This window comes from Psammomys obesus, unplaced genomic scaffold (assembly GCF_907164565.1).
Source record: "Psammomys obesus unplaced genomic scaffold, mPsaObe1.curated_primary_1811, whole genome shotgun sequence".
NCBI lineage: Eukaryota > Metazoa > Chordata > Mammalia > Rodentia > Muridae > Psammomys > Psammomys obesus.
The window spans coordinates 37,909,414-37,932,914 of NW_026596046.1; the positions used below are offsets into that span (position 1 = coordinate 37,909,414).

General features: G+C 46.4%; 3 protein-coding genes and 1 pseudogene across 3 annotated transcripts; all 4 read right to left on the reverse strand.

The window, feature by feature from the left end:
* Positions 1-223: 223 nt before the first annotated feature.
* Positions 224-2,044, reverse strand: Ubqlnl (ubiquilin like). The gene has a single exon (XM_055623702.1). The coding sequence runs from the start codon at positions 2,042-2,044 to the stop codon at positions 224-226; it is 1,821 nt and encodes a 606-aa protein (XP_055479677.1).
* A 2,252-nt stretch (positions 2,045-4,296) lies between these two features.
* On the reverse strand, positions 4,297-9,806 carry LOC129688741 (olfactomedin-4-like). The gene is given in 6 exon segments (XM_055623703.1): positions 4,297-4,384; positions 4,386-5,084; positions 7,247-7,406; positions 7,747-7,912; positions 8,073-8,297; positions 9,738-9,806. Coding segments are annotated over 6 exon segments (1,407 nt in total).
* Positions 9,807-11,689: 1,883 nt separating this feature from the next.
* Positions 11,690-12,697, reverse strand: LOC129688742 (olfactory receptor 52D1-like). Its single transcript, XM_055623705.1, has one exon. It carries the CDS (start codon positions 12,695-12,697, stop codon positions 11,690-11,692), a length of 1,008 nt encoding a protein of 335 aa, XP_055479680.1.
* A 9,175-nt stretch (positions 12,698-21,872) lies between these two features.
* LOC129688743 (olfactory receptor 52H1-like) overlaps positions 21,873-23,501 on the reverse strand; it is a 4,106-nt pseudogene continuing 2,477 nt past the window's right edge.

The window sequence follows — 23,501 nt, forward strand, 5'->3', positions numbered from 1 at the left end:
CAATGAAACCAAGGGAAGCCTCAGATGAAGGCAAATAAGTGTAGCCATTTTATTGACAGATCTTCTAGCCATGACCAGTGATCTAGTATTCAGTTGAGCAAGAATTGATTGATTTCTCCTGTTCCAGGACCTCTCCAGGTTGGAAGCACCAAAAAAGGTACGAAAAGCAGGTGAGTGGTTAAATGGGTCAGCATGATATAAAGTTGATGGGGAGAAATAATGGTTAGAGTCCCTGAGGTCTCTTGAGTTTCTGAATAGCAGCATTCATGTCACCATCAGTAGCTATGAGAGCTTGTAGATTGGCAGGATAATTCACAAATCCCATGGCCTGGAGACATTCCATCTGTTTCCTGAAATGAACTTCGGGAGCTTGTTGGGATTGGGAAGAGTCTCCAGACAAGGGCTGTAATCTCTGAAGGACTGTTCCAGGTTTGTGGCAGCATTCAGGCCACTGAGGCTCAGCTGTGTCTGGCACATTCCAGGCCCAGGGCATTGGATCAGGGTAGCTACAGCTGGAAGGAGGAAACCAACCTAGACTCCATAGGTAAGATTCAATGCAGGGCAAAAGAACAGGAGCCTCTGTAGCCAAGAGCTGCAGACCGTGTTCAATTTGTAATATTGCTTGTGATGCTTTAGGGTTGGCTAGGGCTGAGAGCAACTCGGAAAGCTGTAATGGCTGCAAGGCTGTAGGAGGTTGCTGCCTCCACTGCTCATTAAGTTGGGGCATATTCATGAGCAGCAGCATCTGCGCTGCAATGAATGGGTGGTTCCTGAGCAACCGGATCATGCCTCCTGTGATCTGAGTGATGGTCTGCTCATCGGACTGCTGGAGATCTTCTACACCTTGGTCTGAGCTACCTAAAGAGGTGGTGGTACCCTTACCATCTTCCTGAAGCTCCTTGGTGACTGCTATGCTGGACAAGGCTGGAATCCCAGCTGGCTGCTGAACAGCGCAGACATGGCTTTGGCCCATGGTGGCAGCTGTGGCTGGAGTTCCCCCGGAAGCATGGCTAACATTGTTTGGAGTAGCATGTGTTGGGTTGGTAGATGGTAATCCACAAGAATTAGCATAAGTGACGTGGGCAGTAGGGAATTGGTCCCATTGTTCCTCAGATGGCGATGGAGATAGGAAAGGAGTCTGGACTTGTTCTACTACTTGTCCAGCCAGAAGAGTTGTAAAAGAGTTGTCCCCTAAAAGATCATGCATGCCACTGAACATTTGGTCATTGAAATTATAGCTCTGGCCCAGGCCATAAGCCTCATTTGGAATCATCTCTAAGCCCAGGTATGGCTGTGGGTTCAGTGGATGCTCAAAGTTCTGTGCTGGCCGCTGTATCTGCATTATCTCTCGGATGATGGCAAGGTGCCTGGCCAGCTCTAGAGTCTGGCCGAGGATCTCAGAATTGTCGAGGAGAAGGGAGGCTCCTGGGTTGTGCTGTATCAGTTCTTGTATATCTGGGTATTCTGAATTCAGCTGACCCATATTGGACAACAGTGTCTGGACACAAATGTTCTCCAACATCTGTGCAATGTGCTCTGGACTCTCCACATCTGGGTTTTGAGTACCCACGTTGGGTGCATCAGACTTCATGAGAAGGGGTGATTCCACTTTAGTCTGACTCATGCCTGCAGATGGGAACACCCTACTGCTATTTCCTTTGGTGCTTCTGTCTTGATGGCAGGGACTGTTGGTTAACAGGTTCCGGAAAGGGTGAGCCAGGGATCTGGAGCCATGCTTGGACTTGATGACCACGTAGATGGTATGGCCATCTCTGATGCCCCTCTGGCTCAGTGTGTCATGGTCTCTGAGAAGGCAGCCCATGAACACCAGTTCCAGTTGTTCTAGCTGGCAGTTAAAGTGAGCAGACAGCCTCTCCTTGAATTGCTTCACTGAGGCGTCATTAGCTACCGTGAAGATGCTCTGGATGTCTGGTGTCTTCACAATCACTTGAACGGCACCTGGGAAGACATTCCCATGTTCAGGCACACCTACATGACACCTGCTCTGAGGCATCCTAGATGTTCTAGAGATGATATGCGGCATAGACCTTAGTGAGTAGGCTGGTGAGGAGCAGGCAGAAGCAGAGTTAGAGAGGTGAGGGCAGACAAATGTTCCTGTTGGCCTTCGACACAGGTGTTGTGCTCTGAGGTCATAGGTTAGTCTTTCTTGATGCCCTGCAAAAGCATGAATGGGCTGAAGCCAGTATTATGCGATGTTGTGCCCTCACCCCGAGTCTCCAGATGTGGCCCAGCTGAGGCCTGGCGTGGCTACTGACTCATACTTGGCACAAGGTGGACTAAGTGTTGATGACCCTTCACAGCTGCCCCACCCCCAAGAGCATGGCCTGTTCAGAAAAGAAATATTATGATGTCAACTTAAGCCTCACAATATGTCATGATGAAATGGGGATGAATAAATTTGGGAGAGTGGAGATGCCTCTCTTTGTAATAAAACAAAATAGGACAGTTTTTCAAAAGTGGGGATAAAATTTCCTAGTAAATAATACTAGTAACAGTAGCAATAAAACAGATATGGAATATGTGCTTTTTATAGTGTGTGTAAGTCCCTCTTCAGAATGATTAGTCTTAGTGTATAAAGTGTTGAAACCATTAAAAACATCATTCTGGCGATTAAAAATGGAGTCTGTATCACAGGAAGGATTTGTTAATTTTGCTAATGATCTTGACAAAGTGACCATTAGAAAGGACAATGGAGACCAGATTTGATGGGACACACCTTCAACCCCAGCCCTCTGGAAGCAGACGCAGGCAGATCTCCATGGAGAGCCTGGTCTACACAGTGAGTTCCAGGCCAGCCGGTACTACACTGTGAGGCCTTGTCTCAAAAATTAAATTACCTAAATAGAATAATATTTTTAAAGAAAGGAAGATGGAAAAAAGTGAAGATATTATGTGAAAATGGAAGTCACATTTCACCTCTGAGGTTAGACTGGATTCCAGACTTAGGTGAGAATGTGCCCACTTAGTAGGGGGAGACTTTTCTTCCCTGGGGGTAGGGGTGGGACTAGCCACGGAGGCTTTCTATGAGGTGAGTAAGTGTGTTGCTGTCTACAGCACGCTTCATTCACATAATTTACATGTGGTTTGGTCTCTATATGTACCATAATAACAGACTTTCTGAGTGATTTCAAGGTCTTTGCTCAGTTTTAAGTGAAAACACCAAGGAGAGCATGTCCCAGCATCGAGCGGCAACAAGGAAAGTGGTTAGCAATTCATTTCCTCAGGGAGGCAGGCTCCTCCAGTGGAGAGCGAAGATTCCCAGCACCCGGGTTACTGGAATTCGTATTTGATTGTTTTGTTAGAAAGCTCTGGAATTATTACTGGATATGCTAAGATATCTACATGAATACTTAAATGTAGAATTTTGTGTATATATATATATATATATATATATATATATATATATATATATATATAGCACATGTTCAGGATCTATGTTTGTGAATATACACACAAGGAAAGGGCATGCATTCTCTGTGACTAGAACAGCTTGGGAAGCTGTGTTTATACAATTACCCAGAGAAGGGGACACCCAGAGAGCTTTAAACTGCATGTTATCAGTGTGTTGTAGGGGGGGAAAGAAAGACACGCTAGGAGATTTTCTGCAATCACACCAAGAAGTCTTTATTGAGAATGTCTTGAGCCACAGTCCAGTCCACATCCCAAGCTACTAATCCTGACTACCTCAGTTTCTAGAACATCCTAGAACAGAGGCAGCCTTAAGTGCCTCTTTCAATTCTACACAAAATTGAGATTGTTTGAGGGCAGTGAAGAATTTACCTTCAGACCAAGATTCTGATTTCCTCCTCTGAAGAACCCTTTAGGAGTGGAGGTGTGACAGGGACCTTCTGTACCTCACTCCCAATACCAGTTGTCTTCTATACTGGAATCAGATGCACTCAACTAAAGGTCTCATTATCCTAGAATTCTAGGTTCTACAAGGGTAAGTTTTTAAACATGACACCCATGCATCAGAAAAAAAGGGTAACATTTCTCCAGCCAATTTTGTTGATGTTGTTATTCAGTGCTAAGGACTGAATGCTGAATTTTCTTCCCACCTGCTGTGCTAAGTAAGGATTGACTCTAGGTCTTGCTACATGCTAAACACATGATTCAGCACTTAGCTGCCCTCCCAACTTCTATCTAGCTAATAATGTATTTTGTTTCTTAATGAAATCCTTGCAGGCCACTATCATCACCTTAATGTGTTGACTCAAATTTAATTACATACAAAACAGACTTCATCAGTATACCTCAATCATAGGCAGATGGTTATTAAGGGAGTTGTCCTTCTAGAGGTAAGGAAGACAACATGATTCCACTAGTGCCCTGGTGAGTATAGGAATCTCCTGACCTGGAGGGACTTGGTAGGGTTGGATGGAGCTGGAACCCCAGAAGGCCTTTTAATGGGAGAGCTTGGCAGCTTTTGCTTTAGTGTCTGGAAGATGAGGTCATAAGTTATTAAGAATCCATCATTATAAACATAGAGCTTGTGGTCCCAAGGGCAGTAATTGATGCCGTGCAGTGTTTCCAGCATCTTGTCCAACAAGATGCTGAGGTGGTGTTCCTGCCCAGTGGTTGTGTCATAAGCATAAAAGATCTCCTCTTGACGAGTGCTCAGTGAGCGTAAAGCGTAGAGCACCCCACAGGCCATGAAGGCCCCTGAAAGAGCGGGCTTATACTGGCTAGTCAGCCACGTCTGCTCAACTTCTAGGGTGCTGTCATTGAGGCGACTTACAACCAGATTACCCTTGCTCTCCTCTGTGGCATAGAGCACCCAAAGCCCCTTCTCATCACCAGCAAAATCTAAGTCCGTCCAAGGCACACCGGCATATGAGAAGCGGTTGTTGTAAGTGGCACCAGGCAATGAGCGTCGCAAGACCAGGGTGTTGGAGGAGAGGTCCACCTTGGCCATGTCTCTTGTGCCGTAGTAGTTAAAGTACATGAAGTTCTTGTACACGGTGTTGCCACTGCCATCACCATATCCCATCTTCCACTGCTCATAGTGCTTCAGCAGTACCAGGTCACCGAAGGATCTGTACAGCCAATAGTAGTCAAAGTACCTAGGCCAAAGCCACCAACATTAGAACCATTCAGCGGCAGCAGTAAGCAGGGTAGTATATTACTATGAAAACAGTCGCTCATCCCCAAATGGGACATCTGTAACACAACCCCTACACTCATGCCTCAGGGAACATAGAGGAGGAGATGGAGAGATTAAACGTAACAGTCAAAGGAACGCGAGTTCTGCTGTGTCTTCTGGATATGACAGGAGCATTGTACCAATGAAGTCACAATAATATGGTCACCTACATTAGACCAATAATCATCCCATCGTAGATACGGGGAAGGCTTCTGAGGTCACAGCCCCCGATGGAGAGCTGCAAGCAGTCCACAGCTGTGTAGGGAAGGAGAGCCTGTTTTCTTCGGGGGACAAATCCGCAGCAGATTGCCCAGGCAATCTACACATTACACATGCACATGTGTACACATGGGAAACACTAATCGGACCATTAGAAAAGTGTGTGTGTGCCTGTGTGTGTGTGTGTGTGTGTGTGTGTAACTACAGAAGAGAACATAAATTTTAAAGGTAGACATGTGGGGCACACAGGAAGAGTTACAGATGAGTCAGGCAGGGAGGGTGGACATGATGGAAATACACTGTACTTAATATATGAAATTCTCACACACAAAAACATACAACTGGGAAGCCTCATGTGTCAATTAAGAGCAGGGGCTTTGAAGTCAAATGGCATTTTTATTCCATCTTTTACTTACTATACACTGTGTCAAAATGATTAGCCATTTTAAAAAGCAACAGCTATGATGGCTGCTGGCCACATAAGTGCATAATCTCATTAAATTATACTGAAAACATTATATGAGGTAAATTTTGCCCTCAAAGATTATAGGGCTAAGTCTCAGAAAGTTTAGGTTCTTTCTTCAGAGTCGTAGAGCTTATAAGTGAAACCTGACAGGAATAACAAAAGAATAGACTTCACTGATTATGAAAACTGACCTAGGTGATGAAAGCAATAAATTTAGTGCAGTGTTTATCGTAAAGAGCAATCAACAAATAGTTGGTGATGCATTCTTTGTGGACAGCTCCTGAACCAAGGCTGAGCCACGTGCCACTGGACAGTCAGATGCAAATAGACTATGATTCCAGAGTTAGGTTCAATAAAATCATTAAGTTATAAGGATTCTCATGTCTTAACAGTGAGCAGTAAGCTCTAAACTATCAATTAGCATCTTGGAAGTAACCAGGGCAAAGGCTGTCTGGTGTATCTCACAGGCTACACACTGACTGAAGTTGAGGAGCATGATTAGGACTAATGCTAATCTTCTTGATAAAAGCTTCAGGTGGGGCTCATAAGAGTTGGTTCCACCCACAATTATCTCTCTCCCATGACCTGCTGCTCAGTTAGGTCCATACCACACTTCCACACACACTGACTGACTGCAGCAAACTCCACACACTCTGGCTTTAGGCAGGGCGAGTTGCACCCACCTTCCTAGGCAGCTGAGGCATCATTGAAGAGCCCACACACACACATACCCCGCTCACTGATTCATGTAGCCATTCATCTAACTAACAAATGCTTGTCAGCGCCCACTGCAGTGATTCATTCTTTCCCAGGAACTCCATGAAGTTTTATCATTTACCTAATTATCCTCGAGTTATAGATGGCTAAGAACGGTTCATTCATCTGAAGTCTTTTAGCATAAAGGCAGTGTTAACAGTCATTATCACTACAGCTTCACTGCAGGTCTCAAGGTCTAAGCAGAAAATTGGGACTCTAATGCTGTGTTATATAAGAGTTTGTCTTTGAACTGGGATAAGACTTTGGTTCATGTCAATATTAAAAGCTTCGGAGTAGCCAGGCAGTGGTGGCGCACGCCTTTACTCCCAGATCTCTGAGTCCGAGGCCAGCCAGGTGTACATAGTGAATTCCAGAACAGCCAGGGCTACACAGAGAAACCCTGTCTCAAAAACAAAAACAGAAACAGAAAAAAAAAATTCCTTTAGAATAGAAGGGACCATGTATGCTCCAAAGGAAGTATTGGGTAGAGATCTTCCAGGTCTAGGCTACACTGGCTGGCCCAGCAGCAAACATAAGACAGAGGTAAAAAATCTGTACTAGGGCTAAGAAACCTGTCAGGGCCAGGTGAAAGTGCATGTGGAATGGATGCAGACACAGAAAAGTTGTCATCTAGAACCCACCTGCCATCAGAACGAAGAGGAGCCACCCAGTAAAGGAAAGAAGCCGGATTGGGTGCGGAGTCACGGCCCCAGGCACCCGCCTTGTATGATAAACCCCTCCAATTGAGCTTCAGCACAAGGGGTCTGCCCACTTTCTGCAGGCCTCCATGAGCGCAGGAACCTACAAGGGAGAGCAGGCAAGACACGGGCTGGATACAAGGCACGGCATGGAGCATAACTAGCACCCATGTGCTTGAGAGTTGCTCATGCAAGTGCGCACCTAATCCTGAGTAGACTGATTCTGCATGAAGAGATGAATGCATGTGCCCGGCTATGAGGAGCATGAACGGCTGCATCCGTAAGTAGGTCCATGAGAAGATACCAGTCTTGGCATGAGCAGGATATTGAAGATTTATTCCTTATCAAGGTCTTTACTGGTTTCCCCTTAGTCCCTCAGTCTACTAGAGCAATCATGCTTTTGGCCCAGTCACTGGAGAAACAAAATCAGTCTGTGAACTCACCAGAGGCCAGGGGTGGACCAGGGTGTCTGGAAGACTGTTCCTGTTCCTTCTCCCTCTCGCACTCACTCAGTTGGCGCTCAAGGATGTCCACCTCCTCTTGGAGGGCACGGAAGCTTTGGTGGTCAGAGTCAGCCAGAAGCTTCAGGGTCAGACTGATGTTAGTCACCTGAGAGAGTGAGATCCCAGGAATGCTGATACAAGGGGTTCTCACGCTCAACTCACACTCTTCTCCAGAAAGAAGAGATTTTGGAAAGTGTCAAATATATACACTTTTTCAAAGACAGGAGGATGTGAGAAACAGAGGGCTCTTGAATCTAGCTACACACCTGGTTCTGGAGTTGGTGGAGGAGGTCCGCGGCCCCACTGACACCTCCCTTGGCCTTAAGCTGAGCTGCCAACTCCTGTGCGCCTTCCAGCCCCAGGTGTAGCAGGTTGAAGGCTGGGTTGTCATACGGGGACGCAGGGACACCAGGATTCCTGGACTCCAGCATGGGACTCCGTTCTAGAGTGTGGATGCCTTCATCTTCAGTGGCATGTGCATACTGCTCGGCCTGGGCAGGAAATGACAGGTGTAAAGTTTCCCTAAATGTCAGGGAGCCTGACTCTTCCCATCCATTCACATCCAGAGATTATGAACTTACAAAGCACCTATGTCTATCACCTTATTTAATAGTAGCATTATCCCCATTTCTCTTCCAAGGACAGAGAGTTCCTAGTCATCAAGGGAAGCATCAGGAGGCACTCAGCTCTGGATCAGATCTAATTAACGCTCACAAGAACACAGCAAGAGGTGAGCAGTGATCGCGCACTGCAGTTAGAAAAGTCGCTAGTATCCGACACTAAAGGAATCTTACAACATCATGTAATTAATAACTGACAAGGCTGCATGCTTCTCCAAATTTTGACATTTATTCCAGATCTTTTGCTCTTAAATCAAAGGCAGCTACACATCTCTACACCGTGATGGGGCGGGTCAGCAAAAGCCAAGAAGGTGAGGGAAGTGGGGAGCTCCCTTGCCTCAAAGAACCAGAGCAAGAGTGCAGATGCTCTAAGGCGAGGAGACATGTTACCCTTGCATAACATGACTTGCTCAGATCCAGTTCAAATCCACTGAGTCTAGAGCTACACTTTTTATTTTCCTTTCAAAATTGCATACGTTACCTCTCTGTATGTCAGTACCCTCAGGGGGACAGTGATAAAAGTTGTGGAATTTTCCCTAGTGTTTTACTTTAAGATAGATCAGGTAAGTGAACAGATGATAGATGGATAGATAAATGATAGATAGATGGGATAGATGACATAGAATATAGATGATTGATAGAGATATATGATACAGAGCATTTCAAGTCATGTGTGCCTGCTTATAATAGAGCTGATTAGATGTGTGATTACAGTTCTTTAGTTCTTTCCCACTTCTGTTTTGAAGCTGAATAAGCTAGCACTAGATTGAAAACTCCCTCGTATACTTTTAGACTAGGCCTGTGGTGCCAGCTGGCATTTTTTTATAGACTTGTCTAAACAAATGGCCTCTGTGCATCTCTGAGCTTTACCCTCCCCTATATATTTTTGAGCTCTGACACCCATAGTTTATTCTGGTTCTGGCTCCAGCCTGAAACTCAATCGCAATCGGTTTTAGATTCAGTCAGAAACTAAAATAAAGCCACTAAATCTATAATGCCCTGGGCTGGACACTCATATCACCAGCATCCTTATAAGAGGAGGAACGCGCACTGAGTTGGTGGAAAACAAGGACTAGTAACAGTAGGGTGTACGGCCCGAGTGTGCCTCCCCCCTCTTTCTATGCCCATACTCCCCAAGGAAAAATTAGGGCAAAATGCTGTCACACCATCATTTCTCTTCCTCCACGTCTCTCTACTTCACTCTTGCCAAGGACCTACGAATTCTTGAAAAAAACGAGAATAGAACAAGAGGCCAGCCCCAAACATAGAACCATCTCTCTCCTACATGATAGGTTTACCCTTTGCCTGTACCTGAAGCTGTCCTGGAAGCACCAGGGCCAGCAGCAGAAGGGAGGCCAAAAGAGCTGAGCCAGACTGCATCTTGATCCAACTGTACATAAGAGGTAAGTCCCTAGGGCTCCCACTCAACTTTTATCTCCAGTGCAAATGAGTAGTCTCAGTAGGAGGGGACAAAGATTTCAACATCAAAACGGCTAAGATATGTGGAGGATCTTGAAGGGTGCGAGACATGCCTTTGACTTCAAAGGTGGGTGGAAGGGGGGTTCCTCTATGAAAACAGGATTGTCCTCATCCATCCCAAACAGAGATCTGTCCTTGCCTTGCCAAGGTCTCCTACACAAATAGATTAAAGCAAACCTGAGACATCTGGAGGGGCCCTGGATGGGCCCCTTTCAAAGGGGATTATGATCTTTTCCTCAACGCTCAGGGGAGGAAGGTTCTAGAAGGAAATGCAACCTAACCTGTTCAATCTAAGGACAGACGCCATTTACTTAGCCACTTAACCATGTCCTCTGGGTGAGAGCCAAAGTGTGCCCCTCGGGGATTGCTTAAGCAAACACTGCACTATGTTGCCCTATTACAAACCTTCCCTCATCCTCAGCAGTCTGCCTCCTCCACTATCCTGGGTACTCTAAACATTTCCGTTCTACTTCACCTCCAAATGCTCTCCTAAATCCCCCTATGCGGGATGTCCACAGCCTCTGCTGTCTGTGTTCTAAGAAGCCTCCATGCTGCCAACAACAGGAGGCTACCGAGCCTCAAGTTCTCTGGTAGATATTCCTATAGAAGAGTTTGGTTCCTAAAGCCTGGACAGGAGATCACAGCTCAGAGCTCTCACTATTGACTAACTTAAATATCTCTATGTCTCTCCTCCCTCAGTCTTATTACTTGAGTTTGTAATTACTCAAGCAATGTAGAATCTCCCTGGGAGATGCTAGATTTCACTAGAAAGCTTCCATGAAGGATTTATCATTCCATTTTTGTTGAGAAGGTCGGTGTCTATAAACGCTGGCTATCCAACCCGCTGCTTCCCTGCTTCTCACAGTGGCCAGTTTCAGATTCTGTGGACACTCCGCCATGGCCCTCTCACTACTCATTCATCCTTTGAGATTCTATCTACACTGTACAACTGGTTTTACAAGCCGCGTAAATCTCCATTCCTCATTCTCAAAAGACTTCATAGACTGAGGTAGATATAACTCTAGAGAATTACATTATATTACAATATTGGGAAATCTTTTCTGTGAGGTCACATATCAGGTTATCCTGATTCACAGATGTCACTGTCTTGCTCCCCACTCAAAACCAGAGATTCATTCTCCACTGAGTCCTGCATCCTGTCATCCAGGAAACATGAAAATTGAGAAGATAACTTCTGCCTATCTAGGGTGTTGGTCCTAAAACCAAATGTGCACGTGATATAGAAACGTATGTAACCAGGGCCCAAGTGGGTGTCACCAGACCCATGTTTTAGAGAACAGATGGACAGAAGGATGAGTAAGAGAGCAGCCAGGGCAGGAAGCATGACAGCACGAGCTGTGGCTGTCTCCCCATGTCATAGCAACTATGCTAAGCAAGCGCCAACCCCACCATTGTCCGCTCCCCAGCTTTCCGGAGCCCAAGGAATTAACCACCAGATCAGAAGCCAGTTTCCAGGCTCTGTGTCTTTATCCACACTGTACTATTTCTCCAGGTCCTCCTGTCTTCATCCCTTTGGAAGACATGAAATTCCTGCTTGATGTCAGATACCTCACAAAGGTTCTCACACAGCCCAGTCTGAATCTGTGTAAAGTGATGAAGAGAGATTATAGTCCCATCGATGTGTCTTGGGCCTCCTTGTGTGTCACAAAAGAGCCCAAACTCCGCTACATTGCTGACTCACCACCGGATCACGCTGTGCAGGTAGGGAGAGGTCCTACATGTGTGGAATAAGAAGTGCTGCAAGAAGATGTCAACACTTGGGTTCACCCCGATAGAGCCCGTGGTTTGTCTTGACTGTCAGTGCCCACTTTTCTCACTCTTTGAAGCATGTGCCTGACTCTCTGAGCGATCTGCTGTGTGCGTACTCCATACACCACAGGATTAAGTGCTGGAGGGACTACCACGTAGAGATTTGCCAATAGGATGTGGATGTGGCCGGGAACTGTGCGGCGGCCAAAACGGTGAGCCAGGAAGGAAAAGAGGGCAGGTGTGTAGAAGAGAGCAATGACACCAGCGTGGGCCCCACATGTGCTCAAGGCCTTGTGGCGGGCACCGAGGGATGGCAGGCGACAGACAGCACGGAGTAGGAGGGCATAGGAAGCACCTATGAGCCCTAGGTCCAGCACTGGGGAGAGCAGTGTGGTGGCCAGTCCGTACCAGATGTTGGGGCGTGTGTCGCCACATGCTAGACGAGCCACGCCCATATGCTCACAGTAAGTGTGAGGCAAGGCCCGATGCCCACAGTAAGGGAGCCTCTGGAGAAGGACCACAGGGGGAGCCATGACACAGGCACCTCGAGCCACAGCTGCTATAGCCACCATACCTACCACACGCTGGCTCAGCAAAGCCCTGTAACGTAGAGGCTGGCAGATGGCCACGTAGCGGTCCACTGCCATGGCCAGCAGCACCGAGGACTCAGCAATGAAGGCCACATGAGCAACAAAGAGCTGGGCTAAACAACCCCCAAAGGAGATTTCTTCTGACAAGCCCCAGAGCACAGCTAGAGCTTTTGGCACTGTGGATGTGGCCAGAATCAAGTCAGCAGCTGCCAGAAGCCCCAGAAGCTGGTACATGGGAGCCTGGAGGGTTTTGTCAACTGCCACTAGCACCAGGAGAAGGGTATTTCCAACCACAGATGCCAGATACAGCAGGCACACAGGCACAGAAAGCCAGGCATGCAGGCCCTCAAGCCCTGGCACACCCAGCAGGACAAAGGGCCCAGGGCCAGGAAGTGTCTGATTGCGGGTGAGCAGTGCAGGGTCCATCCCCATCTTCTGCTCCCACGCCGCTCTGTCCCTGCAGAGAAGAAAGGCGGCCTGTGAGCAGCAGCTGTGGTTCCACTGAGATTTGGGTGAGGTTAGGGTTACAGAAGGGAAGGAGTAAGTTGATGGAGCATTTTCTGATCGCTATACCACAGGGTGCTGTGCCAAGCAGCGGGTTTCCCAACAGCATTGTGTGGTTGTTAGTGTTCCCACATGACGGGTCAAAGAGTTTGGGATCTGGGAGGCCAACAGATGCCTAGTCACACAGGCTGTAAGAAGAGTTCGGGTTTGAGTCTGCTAAGCACCACGCACCTCAGCTCCTGGTCATGACCCTTCTTCTCTCACAGTGTATTAAGTTCATATCCACTCTCCCAAATGTTCCATCCCTCCCCCTGTGTAAAGGATGTTTCCCCGACACCTATAACACCTCCTCCACTAGTTCTGGCCCACCGTAGCTCAAAGTACCTGACTTTGTGGAATGTAGTATTTTCTTTGATCAGTGTAGACATCTGAGACTCCTCAAAAAAAACTTTGTGGTTTCTGTTGTCTGTCCTTTTTCTGTGAGAAGATACTGTGGATTCTACGGAATCATTTTGGAGAAATCTGGGGCCCAGTAGGGATGAAGATCATCAGGTCTGGGATAGCAGTGGGAGGAACTGAGGCTGGGTGTCTCCGTAACAGTGGAAATGGTGGTGAAATTCAGATGGTGGTACTGGAGGGAGGGCAGAGGTGCATGCATGTGTGTGTGCGCGTGCGTGCGTGCGTGCGTGCATGTATGTGAAAGACAGAGTCGGGGGAGGGAGAGGGAAAAGAGTCTCTATTTAGCTCTGGCCAGCCTCACACTCACAGAGATCTACCTGCCTCTGCCTCTGCTTCCTGAGTGCTGGATAAACCTGAGTCAGGAATGATAGTACAATCATGTGATTCCAGCACTTCTGGGGCTGAGGCAGGAAAACTGTGGGTTCAAAGTCACCCTCGGCTACCTCAGATACCAACACCAGCACACCAGGCATGTGTATGCATACACACACACACACACACACACTCAAACACACCACCACCACCACCACCACCACCACCCAAAAAAAGCCTGGAGGAAAGAGCTGCAGTAGAATAGAGGGTTTTTTGCGCTCTACCTGAAGCCCACAGTTTTGTCATTCAGTTCCTGGAAGGTGGAATCTGGTCTCTAACCCGCTCTGTTAGACTGTTAAGCTGTGGACTGAGGAACCAGGGGCAGATGACCAGAGAACATTTTAGCAAGTAGAACTGGCAAGTTTAGCAGAGCTACTTCTGGGGTGCTCACTTATCCACACAGCCTCCCAGAGCAGAGAGGTTAAAATCCACACTAGACATCACCATATGGTGGTCACTGATTAGGAACCTGAGCTGCTTCTGGAAGGAGTTGCTTTGCCAAGTCATGGGGCCCAGACCTATCTCCTTACCATTGGGCCCCACAGAGTCCTCTGGACACCGAGAACACCCTGCTTGGACCTCTTACAAAGCAGACACAAGGAACCTAAGACATCAACGCCTCAGTAGTGGGAATGCCTGTCCCCAAACCACAGGGTAAGCATACCCTATACCCAAGCGAGGGCCCCTTAATAAGTCCTGTGCTCAGGATGAAGGCTCTCCCGGCACACATCCTGTTGGCACCTTTCCAAGGACAACTGCTTTGGTCTGTTTGTAACCACAGCACACACTTCTTCCAATTCCCTCCACATACTAAGTGAAGATGGAGAGATGAAAGCTGGCATGCTCCTCGAATCCTGTAGCCCAGTGGTTCTCAACCTTCCCGATGCTGTGACCCTTTAAAATATGGTGTGGTGAACCCCCCCCCAACCATAAGATTATTCTGTTGCTGCTTCATAACTGGATATCTGTGTTGTCTGGTGGTCTGAGGCGGCCCTTGTGAAAGGGTCATTCGACCCGCCAAGGAGGCTGCGACCCACAGGTTGAGAACCGCTGCTCTAGCCTTTTCTCGGCCTCGTCCCGACTCCCTGCAGGCATCACTGCACACTTCTCCCTCTCTGCCGCTTTGTCCTCTCACCCCACATGAGAACCTCAGCATCTCGGTACTGTTTAGCAAGGGGCATGCAGAGGGAGAAGTAGCAGTATTCTATTCTCCCTTAGCCCCCAGAACCAGACTGGCGCTGGGCTGTGGCACGGAGTCCAGCTGCGTCTCCCTGGTGAAGACAGGACTGCTGACAGGTCACCTGGGCTGCTTGCTGCGATCAGAAAAATGCCTGTACAGAAAGGCTACAGTCACAGAGCTGGGGCCACATGAGATTCTCCAGATCCAGTCCAAGACTGTTCCTCCTCCGCCATCCCTAGCTCCCTTCCTCTCAGGACAGCGGTTTCCCTTTGGTGGAAGCCACCGCACCACTTGCTTAGATTCTGAATGTCTACCTGTCTGTGTATCCCTTTCCAGAAGGTGTCTCTGATCTGACTCACATGGGCTTGCTTTAACAACAGCAGCCCAGGGGACACGAGTGGCTCACTAGACAGCTAGGATCCAAGGTTTGCCCTAGCCTCCACTGCCCCCAGATACCATGAGGTCATCACCACCTCTTCGGCTTTTCCTTTGAGGTGAACCAACTCCTGCCTGAGAGGCTTTAAGGCCAAGGCCAACGGCCCTGAGCAGAAGAGCACCAGACACCAGATGCACAGAAGACAGAGTGGAATGAGAGGCTTTAAGGCCAAGGCCAACGGCCCTGAGCAGAAGAGCACCAGACACCAGATGCACAGAAGACAGAGTGGAAGTGTAAAAGGAAAAAAAAAAACACTCTGTTCAGTCTTTTTTCTTTATGGGGAGAATCAATTAACTTGGAGCCATGATTTGATCCCATTGTGGGTCCTCAGCTGATTTTGGAAGAAGTACGGATGGAACTATGACGCCAAATTATATTTCTCCTGTTCCTGTTCTCATGTTGGCGCAATGACAAAACTCAGAGCAGGCTACGAAGCCACGTTGTTTAGGTGCATTTCCTACTTCTGCCACACCAAATCTGTGATTCACACAAGGTCCTTAGCTCCTCTCTGTCCTCGTTTCCTTGTTTCTAAAATGAGGATAATCATAAGTGCATCTACTCTGCAGGTGTTTTGTAAGGGGGGGGGGTACAAATCTAAAGGACTAGGGATATAGCTCAGTGGTAAAGCCCTCACCTCGCTTGTATGAGACCCTAGTTTCAAGCCACTGCAAAGCAAGGAAACTAAACAAACCACAAATCAAAAATTATATAATTTTATAGGGCTCAACAGTGCCTGTAATGTAGCAAATACTCGGCATACATTAAGCGTGATTGTCGTAGCAGCCGTACTTTTGCTACTCCTTAAATCTATCCTTCAGAGAGCCTTTCTACTGTACTTGGTGTGCACGCCGGACGGACCATCTCTCCATACACCTGAAAAACAAAACACAGAACGCGAGCTGGAGACTAACGCTAAAACTGTGAGCAGCCTAACGAGTGCACACTTATTTGTTCAGTTGACTCAAAGGGAGAATAAAAGATTTGATTAGATCAAAAAAAGACATTCCTCAAAATGAGAACCACGGAACACTGCCCTCAAGTGCCACCTTGCCTTACCATTCTGACACAAAATAATGAGACAGGGCAAGAATGACAATGCTTTGTACCAGATACCCAAAGGTGAGGGCATAGTGGCCCTTGCAGAGCAGGAAGCTCAGCACAGAGGGTCGAGGAGTACGTACAGGGCGCGTTGCAATGGAAGCTTACTCAACCTACCCTCCTCTGGTTCTGTGAAAAGAAAAACTAAAGTCTGAACAACCTGCTTCATTACTTCTGACCTTCCATGTTGAGCTCAATGTGGAAGAAATCCATGGAGAGGTTATAATGGGGGCTTTGTTACAAGAGTTTTCAGATAGTGTCCGGGATCTGAGTGGTCTTGGCTGATGAAGGGCTACTCCTCATGGGACATGGATTTCTCACCTCTATGCTGTGGAAACTGCATTAAAGATGAGGAAAAGGGATCTTGTTTCTACCCACCAATTTCTGCCTCGGGTCTTGCTTCTCCAGCTCATGCAGATGACAGGGCACCAAGAATCTCAGCAACTCCAAAGACTCTTCTAGGGCAAGCTGAGAGAAAGCAGGTGTGAGCAGATGGGGTTTATAGACTGCCCCTGTGTGCACCTCTCAGGGGCAATGAGCCCCAAGCCCCTGCAGGCCTGAGGTCTCAGCTGTGCAGTGGTAGTGAGGACTTAGTAGAGATCTGAGCTATCTCTGTGGACTTCCCTGGGTCCCAGATTTACATGCCTGACATACCCAGAACCTAGGGAGAAATGGAAACTGGCCCAACAGGTCCCCAAAGATCCATTGCAAGTGAGAGCAACAAAGCCAGGAAGACATTCTCTTTACACTAGACATATAGTAAAGGCAGTTGTCGTTGGGAAGTTATTAATGTTCTTAGAGACTGCTTCCATCCCTCAAGCTCTGTAAAGAGACTAGATATTCTGATAGAAACAGCCTAAATGTCTTTCTTCCAGACCAAACTTCCAAATAAAATTCACTGTTATGCAGCCTTGAGTACTCTCCACACCTGTGCCTCCAAGCTTAGTGTTTTCTTGGTGTGATGAAGATTGTTCGTCTCCACCACCCCCCCCCCAAAAAAAGTGGCTGTGACTTCTAAGGTAACGTGTGAAGCGTCCTACAAGTGCCTTCAACGCACCTGAACTGGCACAGCAGATACACTACAAAAGGTTGTGTGGCTCGACAAGAGGAGCTTGAAGGCAAACCCTGCCTACCTCAGTGCCAGCTAGGCCTACATGAGAGGCCCTTACACACCAACACCGGCATTACTGTTCACACCGCTTCCTTCTCCCCGAACATTGTACAGTTCCCCATTTTGAACAACTTGATGGCTCTTATTGTCACTGCAGCGAACCAAGTTCGTACTTGGTTTCAGTTCACAGTTATAATGATATTTTGTGTGTGCATTTATAGGTCGGGTAACAAGAAAAATAACCAATACAAGTGTATAGCTGAAAAGTTCACACGTGAAAAAATATACAGGATAGGACAATTTATAGTGGGAAAAGTCACCTGGTTTGTGTATAATTATTTTCTTTCAGTGCAAAACAACATAGATTTTCAGCCATGATCTGTTGGTGACACAGACAGTTTGAAACCTGCCACGCCACAGACAGCCATGGATGAGTAGGGCTATAAGTCTGAACTTACAGGAAGAGGAGTTGGGCCTTTTTCTCCTGTAATAAACAGTGAAGAAGAGGGTTACAGTTACAGTTTTCAGCTTGATGGATCTGAAGAGTAGCCATGACAACCATGTAGACACTGGCAGAGCGGCTAATACAACCTGCAAACCCAAACTCTCCTTTAGAATTGACCCTCAGAGGTCAGAAAGCCAACACTCCCAGGGAAGCCAATGGCTTCTGGGAGAAGGTCAGTTTTCTTTAACGGCGTGGTCCCTAACAGATCCAGGCTCCAGCAAATGGCCACACATCCAGTATTATACGGGCAGCACAAACTGGACTTGATGACTTTAAAAAGAAAAAAAAAACACAAAGTTGGGTTTAAGTGAGAAGGGAAGGTGGATGGACATGGAGGGGCTGGGAAGGGGATAAATATGATCAAAATACTTTTTATAAAACTGTCAAGTAATAAAAGTAATTTAGTTAATTACATTGTTTTAAAAAGAAAGATAGCATATAAGAATCTTGGCTCATAGGATTACTGACAGAGGCCACAGAGTTATATTAATGTGCATTCTCTCGGGAAGGAAGATAGAAAAACAACAGCAGCCATTTGGGCAGAGACAGCGAGTGGGAGGAGGAAGACAGGACAGCGCATACAATGGCCCCTTCTCTCTTTTGTTTTGTTTTATAACTCCATTAGTCTTTCATGAAAGCCATTCGTGCGTGTCGGTGAATAATCATGGGTTTCATTTCCTACCAAGATTAATAGAGTAGGTCCTTTCAAGTTATCTTAACTCAGAATCTATTTATTTATTGAATCCTCAGAAAGCTTTTAAAATATCAGCTCTTAGCTAATCCATGTTCTCAGCAAGATGAGAGTTACCAGAAAAAAAAAAAAAAAAAAAAAAAAAAAACCTGCTAGAAAAATTTTTCTCCCACCTGTGAATGCTTTTAGCAGCCTAGCAGAGAAAGCAGAAACCTCCTGGAGTATGATGGGACTAGACTTCAAATACACCTAGAGTGGAAGGTGGGTACCAGAGGCTGGAGTGGCAGGGCAGTGAACAGGGAGACATGACTTGGAAACCAAAGTCTATAGAGGCTAGATATTTAAAACTAGGTCCTGGCGACCTCATGCTGATTAGACTGGGTTGTGAAAATGACACATTGTGTACTTCAAACTTGTTTTTAAAAGACAGATCTAAAAGTCTCCCTGCTGCAAATAAATAAGGAGGAGATAGATCTGTCAATTCCATTGATTTAATCATTTCATAATATATGTATATAGAGCAATATACATTACACCCTGAAATGTATAGAAATAGAAAAGCTTCCAGGCAATGTACAGAAAAGCTGCAACTTGTATTTTTCCCATCCTTGGTCTATTTTCATGATTCTGGGCTCAGTGAGAATGTCACCACGATTTTATGCCAGGTCTTCATTAATGACCTCCTTGCTAAGAACCTCAGAAAATCACTTCAAGGTATAGATCCTCTCTTCAGATGAGATCTGGGTGATGGAGGCCCCCAGAATGTGCCCCTCCTTGCCCCAGAGTGTTTTCATTGTTGTTGTTGTTTTTGTTGAGAGCTGGAGGAGGGTTACCTGTGTATTTTATTCTTTTCCATGGTCTTTTTATAGTATTTGGATAGAATTAAGCTACTGACTTAATTCCTTTAGTATTCTTTTTTCTTTGTTATTATCATTTATTACAATTTATTCCATTTGTATCCCAGCTGTGGCCCCCTCCCTCATTTCCTCCCATTCCCACCCTCCCTACTCTCCCCCATACATCTCCCCCAGTCCACTAAATAGGGGAGGTCCTTCTCCTCTTCTCTTTGACCCTAGCCTATCAGGTCTCATCAGGACTGGCTGCACTGTCTTCCTCTGTGGCCTGGCAAGGCTGCACCACCAAGGGGGAGGTGACCAGAGAGCCAGCCACTGAGTTCATGCCAGAGACAGCCCCTGATGTCCTTACTAAGGACCCAACTTGGGAGACTAAGCCTATGAGCTATATCTGAACTGGGGTTTTAGGTCCTCTCCATGCATTGTCCTTGGCTGGGTTATCTATCATTCTCTTCAAGGCCCCTAGGGCTCAGTTTTTTTCTTGTTACAATTTATTACTTTGTATCCCAGCTGTAGCCCCCTCCCATGCACTGCCCCCAGTCCACTGGTAAGGGAGGTCCTCCACCCCTTCCATCTGACCCTAGCCTATTATGTCTCATCAGGACTGAGTGCTTTGTCTTCCTCTGTGGCCTGGTAAGGCTGCTAACCCCTCAGGGGAAGGTGATCAAAAAGCCAGCCACTGAGTTCATGTCAGACACAGCCCCTGCTCTCATTACTAGGGAACCCACTTGGACACTGAGCTGCCATGGGCTACCTCTGTGCAGCTGTTCTGGGTTATCTCCATGCATGGTCCTTAGTTGGAGTATCAGTCTCAGAAAAGATCCTTGTGCCCAGATTTTTTGGCTCTGTTGCTCTCTTTGTGGAGCTCCTGTCCCCTCCATGTCTTTCATCTCCCCCTTCTTTCATAAGATTCCCTGCACACTGCCCAGAGTTTGGTTATATATATCTGCTTTGATACCTAGATCGTAGAGTCTTTCAGAAGCTGTCTATGGTGGGCTCCTGTCCTGTTCCCTGTTTACGGCTGCTTCAAATGTGTAACATGTTTGTCCTTCTGAATGAGGATTGAACATCTTTCCTAGGGTCCTCCTTGTCATTTAGCTTCTTTAGGACTATAGATTTTAGTATGTTTATCCTATATTATATGACTCATATCCACTTATGAGAGAGTATATACCATGTGTGTCTTTCTGTTTCTGGATTGCCTTACAACCTCTTTAGAAATCAATCTGGAGCTTTCTGAGACAATTAGGAATAGCGCTTCCTCAAGATCCAGCCATACCACTCCTAGGCATATATCCAACATATGTTCAACTATACACAGACATTTGCTCAACCATGTTTATAGGAACTCTATTCATTATAGCCAGAATCTGGAAACAACCCAGATGTGCCTTAATTAAAAAAAAAATGGATACAGAAATGGTGGTACATTTACACAATAGAATACTACTCAGCTATTAAAAACAAGGAAATCATGAAATTTGCAAGGAAATGGTCAGAACTAGAAAAGATCATCCTGAGTATTCTTCCTTTCTTAATTAAAATACAAAGTAACTGGGGTTTTACTGTGACTTTCCATACATGCTTTCTGTTGATCTCCCTCTTCCCCTCTCCACTCCCCCATTCTCCTCCTGCTGTTCCTCCTTCTCCCCACAGTGACTAATCTGCTTTCACATCACATATATTCTACTATCTTCTTTTCTTCCCATAACTCCCCCACTTAAGACCTCTTTTTCCAATGTGGAAATGAAATATAGATGTGAATAGATGTGATAAGAAAAAAAAGGTACTTTCTGGGGGAAATGGGGAACTCAGTAAAGGTGGGAGGAAAACAGGAGCAAGAAACAACTGAGCACAAAGCATAATGCCGTTTATGTATAAAAACGCCATCATGAAATTAAAATCATTCTCTCAGGTGAGGTGTGGTGATTCAGGACTGCAGTCGCAAGGGAACTACCTCCCAGTGGAGGCCACCCTATTCCACTAGTGAGTTCCAGGCAAACTTGGGCTGCAGAGTAAGGGTGCTTATCTCAAAATAAAACAAAGTCATAAGGTAACTATCTGAGGAAAGGGGAGGAACAGAATGTCCCAGTGGGAGGGCAAGTTTCATTTAGGTTAATTCTACTCTGTCCTCATCACTTTCTCCTCTGCCAGTGGCACATCACACAACAAAAGAAGCTCTTGAGGGTTCTCTTATGTGTAAGACTACATGTCGCAGAGTCCGCCCTGGCATACAAAGCATCTTCAAGCAGTTCTTGCCTTAAACAGAATTCTCTTTTGCTTCTGCCACACTGTGTCATTCTTCCTAAAGGTATATCCGAGGTGAGATTTTCCTGCCTTTTCTGCCGATCAGGAGATCAACCTTCTGTGCTCTTGGCAGAAAATAAAAGAATGACCTTATCTCTGCTTGGTTTTCACTCCATAGCCAGTAGGGTTCATTGCCGGTGGAATAACAATGTAGAGATTGGCGAACACGATGTGGAATGTGAGGGAGACATTGTGTCCAAAGTGATGAGCAAGGATGGAGAAAAAGGCAGGTGTGTAAAACATGAGGATGACACAGACGTGGGAGCCAGAGGTGCCCAAGGCTTTCTGGCGTGCATCTCTGGAGGGTAGATGAAAAACAGCACCTAGGATGAGGGTGTAGGACACAGCAATGAGGACCACATCTGAGATGACGGTCATGATGGGACACAAAATCCACACCAGATGTTGATGGAGATGTCTGCGCAGGCCAGCCGGACCACACCAATGTGTTCGCAGTAGGTGTGGGTGATGATGCGTGTCCTGCATAAAGGTAAGCGTGTTACCAAAAATACAACTGGCAAGATGATACAGAAGCTTCGAAATGAGATGCCCACAACAATCTTGATAATAGTCCTGGGAGTCAAGATGGTAGCATATCTCCAGGGCGAGCAGATGGCCACATAGCCATCAAATGCCATGGCCATCAGAATGGCTGAGTCCAGGACAAAGCTATAGTGGAGGAAGAACATTTGTGTGAGGCAGCCTGGGAGTGTGATTTCTCAAGCCCCCATCCAAAAGATACTGAGTGTTTTAGGCACAGCAGCTGTGGACAAGATGAGATCGGTCATTGCCAGCATGGACAGAAAAAAAAAAAAAAAGAACAACATGGGTTCATGAAGGCTCCATTCCCCTGCGATGAGGTAGGGAAGGACACAGTTTCCCATCACACAGAAGGGAAGGCCAATCCACACATGGAATTGCTCCAAGCCCGGGTCCCCGCCAACAGAAAGGGCCCTGGGTTGTAACTGCTTGAGTTAAAGGTGGTCAGAGTAGGCCACACTGTCCTCTAGCCTAAGAACAGAGAAATGACCAACTTTCAGCATCACCCAAGTCGCTCTCACTTCCAGCCAAGGATCACTATGGACTCCTAAGGAAAGTTATCATCCAGTGTGACTTTTTGAAGTGATAGGTGGCTGATGACGACAGCAATATGCACGTAGCAGGTCACCCCAGACACACTGTGGTTATCCATCTCAGGAAAACATCTTCTGTTCTTCCAGCTACCTTCTAGTTGACGTAAGCGTTCTAGGGAGCTTTCCCGATTATCTGTACGCTATGGCATACACTGTCTTCTGATGTACACCGACAGGGTATAAGACACACTTTTTACAAGTTGGCAGGTTGCAGATTTTATTGACACAATTGGTTAGTTCTTGCTTTCCCCCTTTGTCACTGTAGACTCTCTACCTTTGCCCTATGACAAACAACTATTTGCTTCAAAATAACCTGAACACTATGGCTCTTAGATTTATAATAAAACCTTGTATCACTAACTAGCAACCTGATTCAGATAAGTAAATACTAGTAGAGTTCCAACATGATGCTGGATCACATAGATAATTAAAATTTAAATTACAAAAGCCTTATGCCTGGGGTTCAGGGGTCCCTCAAAATAAAAGCAGGGAGAAGGACCGTTCCCGCCACACTGTACACCATGTAAGTGTGTGATGTACTTAGGGACACTGCAGAGGAAGATCTGTGTGTGATGTGCTTAGGGAC

Excerpts from the sequence above, each read along its gene's own strand:
- Ubqlnl (XM_055623702.1), bottom strand. The coding sequence starts at position 2,044 with ATGCCGCATATCATCTCTAGAACATCTAGGATGCCTCAGAGCAGGTGT.
- LOC129688742 (XM_055623705.1), bottom strand. The coding sequence starts at position 12,697 with ATGGGGATGGACCCTGCACTGCTCACCCGCAATCAGACACTTCCTGGC.